Source organism: Lagopus muta, chromosome 5, assembly GCF_023343835.1.
Source record: "Lagopus muta isolate bLagMut1 chromosome 5, bLagMut1 primary, whole genome shotgun sequence".
NCBI lineage: Eukaryota > Metazoa > Chordata > Aves > Galliformes > Phasianidae > Lagopus > Lagopus muta.
In genome coordinates, this window is record NC_064437.1 from 61,883,019 (window position 1) to 61,889,920 (window position 6,902).

Here is a 6,902-nt window from a genome sequence, read left to right on the forward strand (position 1 = left end):
TTCCCGAACCGCCGCCGCCGCGAGGACCGCCGCTCCGCCAGGGGGCGCTCTCGCCGCGCGCCCGCTCTGCCATTGCGCCTGCGCAGGGCCGCCCCCTGGGGGAAGCGGCGTCTGAGCGCAGTGCGGCGGCGATGGAGCGGGCGGACGGCGGGCGCGTGGTGCTGTGCGTGCTGTGCGGGCTGCCGGCCGCCGGCAAGTCTACGCTGGCCCGCGCTCTGCGCCGCCAACTGCCGCTCCGCCAGGGCTGGGACTGCGCGCTGCTCGTCTACGACGACCTCATCCCGGAGGGGGCCTGGGGGCGGGGCGAGCCTCCGGACGGGGAGCCCCCATTGGTCAGTGCCGCTCTCCTTCCCGCCTTCCCATTGGCCGCGTCGCTCGGCCGCCGTTGCCGGGCGGCGAGGCGCAAACCCCGCTCGTCGCTCCGCCCCGCAGGACTCCGCCTGGAAGCGGCGGCGGCGGGAAGTGCTGCGGCTCCTGGAGCGCTTCCTGCGGGCGCTGCGCTCCGGCTCCCCCCCGCCCGGCCCCGCCCCGCCTGCCTGGGGCCGCTTCCTGAGCTGCTGCGCCGAGCAGGGGCCGCTCCCGGGGCGGGACGGAGGCGGTGCCGGGGTCCGCCCGCTGTGCGTCGTCCTGGATGACAACTTCTACTACCGCAGCATGCGATACGAGGTGTTCCAGCTGGCTCGCGAGTGTAATTCGTGCTCCGCTCCTCCTGCCGGGCGTGGGTCGAGCGGGGCGTCCTGCTTCGTGTCGGCCGGTGGCAGCGGGGTGGCGCTGGGGGGATGGCAGGAGGGTTGGACCTTCCCGGCAGGGCAGCCTTTGCCGCCCGTCTACACGTGTACCGGTGCAGCGCACAGGCTCTCGTTGGTCTCAGAGCTGACGGTGGCTGCGTTGAAAAAACACTGTTTTGTAGCCGAGAGTTTGCTCTGTCAAACAGTATTGTGCCCTTTGTACCTGTTGTATTTTCCGTGGGAATAAACAGGAGGCGCTACTTTTGGAGCAAGCAGCATAGGAGCTGCTGGGTCTCACGCTGCCGTTGTGCTGCCCTCAGAACTGGGCTCCTTCATCCACAGGATCAGCACTCGTGCACGGCCTCGTCCAGACAACTGTCCATTGCATCCCTGCAGATTGCCTGGGCTTCTGCCAGCTCTTCCTGGAATGCCCCCTGGAGCTGTGCCTGCAGAGGAACCGCCTGCGGGGCAGCCCGGTGCCCGAGGGGACGATCTGCCGTATGGCACAGAGAATGGAGCTGCCAGAGCCTGAGAAGAACCCCTGGGAGCAGAACAGCCTCATCCTGAGTTGCTCTGCGTGCACCCTGGAGGAGCAGTGTGATGCTGGGCTGATGGAGGCTTTCCAGTGAGTTCTGTTTGCACATACGGGCGGTTGAAGCTTGTCGTCGTTTCATATCATTAAGCTCTTTACTGTGAGAGTGGTGGAACTGCCACCTGTGGATGCCCCATCCCTGGAGGTGTTCAAGGCCAGGTTGGATGGGGCCCTGGGCAGCCTGGTCTGGGATTAAACGTGGAGGTTGGTGGCCCTGCATGTGACAGAGGGTTGGAGCTTGATGATCCTTGAGGTCCCATCCAAAGCCATTCTATGATCTGACTTCTCTATAGCTATTATCTCACTGTCTCATAAATTTAACTGGAAATGGGGGATTTCTGTCATGAGCTATCATGACAAAATGAAAGATACATTTCTGTTGAGACTGTTGGATTAATGCATTTCTCTAATCTTTGTTTCCTTAGCGTGCAGATAATTAATTTGCTGGGCACTGCGTTGCAAAATCCCGTGAAGCAAAACAAGGAAGACACTGAGCAGAAGGTAGAGTGCTGTGTTTTAAAATCCATAGTTCTTTCAGATGATAGGGAATTAATTTCTTCTGGAGTTGTGCTCACAACACCACAGTGACAAAAATTCAAAGAGTTCTATTGCGGTTCTGGGTGGCAAAAGCATGCACACAGAGGCTGATCCTATTTGAAACGGGTACTTTTGTCACCTTATTAAACGAAGCCAACAGACAGCCTTTAACATCCTGTTGTGCAATTAGCAGCAGTAAAGAATGCCTTTTGGAGCTGATCACAGTGAAGGCGATAATGCTCGCTTCTTCATGTCGTGTGTACGTGTCTGGCAGTTGCCCTCTGTCTCAGAAGAGAAGGAGCAGACGTGCACTGCGCTGGGCACTGAGGTGGTGCTCACATTTCTCCCTGTTGGAGAATGAGTACTTCAAAGGCTGATCATAACGTGAACGAATTCTCATTTGTTTGCACGTTTCTCCCTGTCTGTTGGTCCTTTTGGATAGGAAGCAGATCGAGCGATCTGTGCAGCCAGTGCTGTCCATCAAGCTGATCAGACGTGCAGACGAATCATCTCTCAAACTATGAAGGAGGCAAAAGGTACGTGAGGCACAGCTGAGGTGCAGCACAGCCAAGGTGTTAGCTGGCACCGTAAGGTTAATCTGTGGAATCCCTCGGGATTAATTGGATTCCCAACCCTGCAGCTGTGACCAAGGCAGTATCCTTCAGAAGCCTTGCCAGAATTATTGAACAGCACGAGCCAAAGTTATGGTAAATGGTAGCTTCTAAAATGAGCATAAAATGACAACTTGAATTTTCTTTAAGATAAGAACGTGCTCCCAAGTGAGATGAAAAGCCTGGCAGAAGAACTCAACAAACTCAAGGCAGAATTTCTGGAAGATCTGCGGCATGGAAGTCATGTGGGAAACGAATCTGGCCAACAAAATCCCACTACTGACCCTGCTACCAGTGTGCTTTCTTCATTCCAACTTGAGGCAACCAGTATAGTTAATAAATACGTTTTAAAGTAATAATACAGAGAATGTTGGGTTGCTTTGAAGAGTAGAGAGCGTTAAAAACGTAATGCTGCTTTAGCAGTACTGATGAAAACACCTGAGAGTGACAGCTTCCTCCTCAGGGCTCAGCCACCTCTAACTCCTCCTGGTTTATGGAACAGGGATGCTGTACAGCACAGCAGCCTGGGAGGAATGCCTGCAAGTCATCAAGTTCCACTTCTCTCTTGCAATGGGACCAGCATCGGGCTGGCCTGGCTTTCCCAGAACCTCATCCAGCTGAGGTTTCAAAGAGCACCTTGAATGGCAGCCTGCTCAGCTCTGTTCCCAACAGGTAGCTGAGCATTTCCACAGCTCTTTTGTGCCTGACAGGGTGTAAAAGCAGTGAGATGGCATTTAGCACATTGAGTGATAGGTTGACAATAAATGAACTGCAGCATCCAAAGTCAGGATACAGACAGTTATGCTCCATTCAAGTGCTGTCTCAGTTTCCCAAGTCCAATTTTTAGGTCAGGCTCTCGGCCTCTCTACAGCAACACTGTAAAGGAAAAGATTTGAAACACCTTAAATTGAGATTCAGAGCTGCAGGCACACATGAATGCAGGTTGGAATAACTTGGATGTCCAGAGGAGCTTAAAAGTTGGTGCTGCCTTCAAAGCTGTTACAAGACATTCATTTCCATGCATAGGGACATCCAGCTTAGGGTGACGAAAGGCTTGATCTCACCTTCCATACCTTACCTAAAGCACACCTAGGCATGAGCAGTTCACCAGCTGATCCACGTGCAATTGAAAGATGAATCACTAAGGCTTAATTAGAAAGTATTATTTTATTCTTACCTTACAAAAGCAAAGCTCCACAACATGAACTACACTAGATATAGTTATTTCAGAATTAACCCTGTCTTCTGAGAACATCCACTACACAGTAAAATTTAGTTTACAGTTCTAATGGATTTCGTTTTTGCATACAAAATATGCTCTTTACATTGAAATACATATTATTAACAAAGCAGGTACTTAGAAGCACATACACAAAGATTGCTCAATGAAAAATGCTTCAGCAGGGTATATATTTTCCTGCACCAAAACATCCATTTGCTGTAGATTCTCAAAGAAGTTGAAAACTAATAGAAAACTTGCCAGTGAAAACTTCTAAATTACATTCCCATCGTCCAAAGAAACAAAAAGCAAAGAAGCAAAAACCCCAAAAACATCCTGGAACAGAAATACAACAGATCATTTTGCTAGGAAACAGTGGCACGCACCTTTATGTTAAAATGCCAATTAAAGTTTGATGTCAAAATTAACTTTATCTAAACATTATATCTGTGACAAACCAACTATTACTACTCTCTGTTGGCTGTTTTACAGTTGGTTTAAGCATTAACTGAGATGATCTACCAAGATCTTCACGCTCGCTGGAATACCTCTCAAAGCACTGAGTCTGTATGAAGAGTGCTGTAAATAATGCATGTTCAGATCATCAACAAATGTGTAAAATAAGCTATCACAATACAAACAAACAAAACAAAACCATTAACTTAATGTTTTGCAACTACAGAAGTCAAGGTATGGGGGAAAAAATAGATCAGCTCGTTCCCAAACTTCCCTGTAATACGAGGTCAGGTGCTCATTACCACCTTGCAGTACAAAGGTTTGTTTTCATAAAGAAAAGCCAGTGCAGCCCATGGAGAAGCCAATGTGGAAAGGCTCACCAGCCAAGATCTTGATCCCATGGTTCCATAAGGGAATCCCTCGCTGGCTGAACAAGTAAGGCCTGCTTGTACATGGCAACTATCAGGTTCATCATCCATCTTCCAGAATTAGTTCTGGTCTTTAAATTATAGTAAACAATATGTACAACAAAACCAACAGGAAAACACGCCTTCCAATGCTACTCAGTAGTCAGAAGGAGCCAGTTATAGTCAGGGAACTGTATGGCACAACAGAACACAGCATTACATAGGGCCCCTTTCAGTGAGGTCACACAGACTCCCTCTTGCTACCAGCTGCTTCTCATAGCGACCTTACTGCTCTACCTGCAGTTACATGCAGGGCAATTATGGTTCAGAAGTCACTGCACTTGATAGGAAGTCCATACTGCTTATAGGCACTGCTGAAGAAACAATATAAAGAACAGAACACAATCACAGCAATCCCTCTGGTGTCAAAGACTGGAGCCACAAACCAAACTCAGCTGTTGTAACCTAGTAACTCACAGCTGGAGGGTATTCCTTACAGCAGTGCAATCCTGGAAGTCTCCTTGCAGCAGCCAGAGCCTAGCAATCAAAGCCTGCACCATGTACCAAAAGGTAAGAAAAAGATTAGTAATTGTAATGGTCTTTAATATTTGTGGTTCTAATAGTGTGTAATTTAGCCACCTCTGTGTGTCACCTCGGTACTGTTCTGTGACTGGCAAGGCCACGTCACACAGCCTGTACAGGAGCAATGCCTTCCACGTGGATTCCAGTTCAGTCAACTTCACCATAGCCTTCAAAATACACAAGGACACACAGGTGGGTGGCTCCAGGTCCTCTGCATGCAGTTCATGCAAAGAGCTGCTGTTTTGCTTCTGAAACTTTATAAAGTGAGAAAGGGACGTCGGAGGATTATAAAGAGTGCCATATGAAAAATGGAAATGATATTCTCAGTTATACCAACTCACTAAAACGCATTTGAAACCAAGCCTGAAACCAAAACAGTGGATGAATTGGGTAAGTGTATTCAGTTCCTAGATTTCCAATTCGTTCAAGTGAAAATCACCTCTGGTGCCAAAACTGTCAGGTTCTTTTTCCCTGCGTATTCTTCTTAAACAGAAGTCCTTGTAAGCTTTAGCTCCCATGGCAATACAGATCTGAATAACCAAACAGTCACTGTTCAGACTGCAGACACTGATTTCCAGAACACAAAATCTTCCTACTTTTGACAAAACATTTTCTGCCATATGTTGCTGACAGGAAAGAGGGAACACGTATAAAAGAAGCTTTAATTTGTCTCCAGTAAGACAAACTAAGATAAAAGTGCACGTCTAAGTATGGTAAAAGTAATGGTTCTTCAATTTCTGAAGCATTACAAATTCCTGTGTAACATATCAAGAGCTTTTATTAGTTCTACTAGGATGTTTCATATAAGTTCCTATTAAAGTGCCTGTCCATTAGTCTAGGTGCTTCTAAAGTAACATGTAAAGGATTAAATAAACATGTGCAATGGACTTCATGTACATCTTTGTGTACGTATGCTATTCATCACAATGAATTAAATGTAGCCAGCCAGTGCTTCATTGCCTGCCTACTACATGAATACTTAAAAAACCCAACAAAACAAACCTGACCCCACCACAAACACCCTCAGCTCTTCTCTGTACTTCCAGCACAACACATGTTGGGGATGGATGCCAGACAAACTGGCTTCCAAGTTAGCCAAAGCTTACAATAACGTGATTACAGAGCTTTCAAACAGAAAGGCAACCTACCAGCTGTCGCCCGGCCCAAGATAAAACTGAGTATCAGATAGATTCAGCTCATAAACCTCTCCTTTCCATTAGAGCTTCCATCAGCCAGACAGAAGTCTAGTTGTGCAAATCTTAAAGGTGTGTACAAATTGATTTAAGGCAGTTAACACTGATCTGTGCTAGTACTACAAGAATTGCCTCCTTTTAACATGGATACAATTTTGCTAAGTGTACTTTGCAGTTTCAAATAAGGTGTCAAGTTTATTCCTTCTTTTTATAGGCAGTGAATGATTGGCTCTTAACTTTATTTTCCTACCAGAGTTTCACTCACAATCATCTTTCATCTTCTAGTTTCACGGTGAATCTTAACAATAATAGTTAAATTAGTGTTTTGAGTTTGGGTTATAGTAAGCAAAAACATAATAATCTCATCAGATTAAAGTGAGCTTTAAAGTCAAATTCAATTTGTATGTGAAAGTTGCTTCTGTCTGTGTTTTAACCTTGATAGTAGCTGTTTTTAAGGATAAGTCTCCAAAGCAACCACATCTGTCTGTGCAGTAACCTTTCATAGTTTATGCCTAACATATTTTATCCTATCTAACAAATCTGATGACTGTATTCTACGTGTCAGGACACTCTGTTT

At 47.0% G+C, this 6,902-nt stretch overlaps 1 protein-coding gene across 1 annotated transcript; it reads left to right on the forward strand.

The window, feature by feature from the left end:
* Nucleotides 1-24: 24 nt before the first annotated feature.
* Nucleotides 25-3,533, forward strand: PSTK (phosphoseryl-tRNA kinase). Its single transcript, XM_048945130.1, is given in 8 exon segments — nucleotides 25-332; nucleotides 433-686; nucleotides 959-1,059; nucleotides 1,062-1,353; nucleotides 1,746-1,821; nucleotides 2,300-2,393; nucleotides 2,619-2,783; nucleotides 2,889-3,533. Coding segments are annotated over 8 exon segments (1,404 nt in total). The 5' UTR covers nucleotides 25-131; the 3' UTR covers nucleotides 3,110-3,533.
* Nucleotides 3,534-6,902: the final 3,369 nt, after the last annotated feature.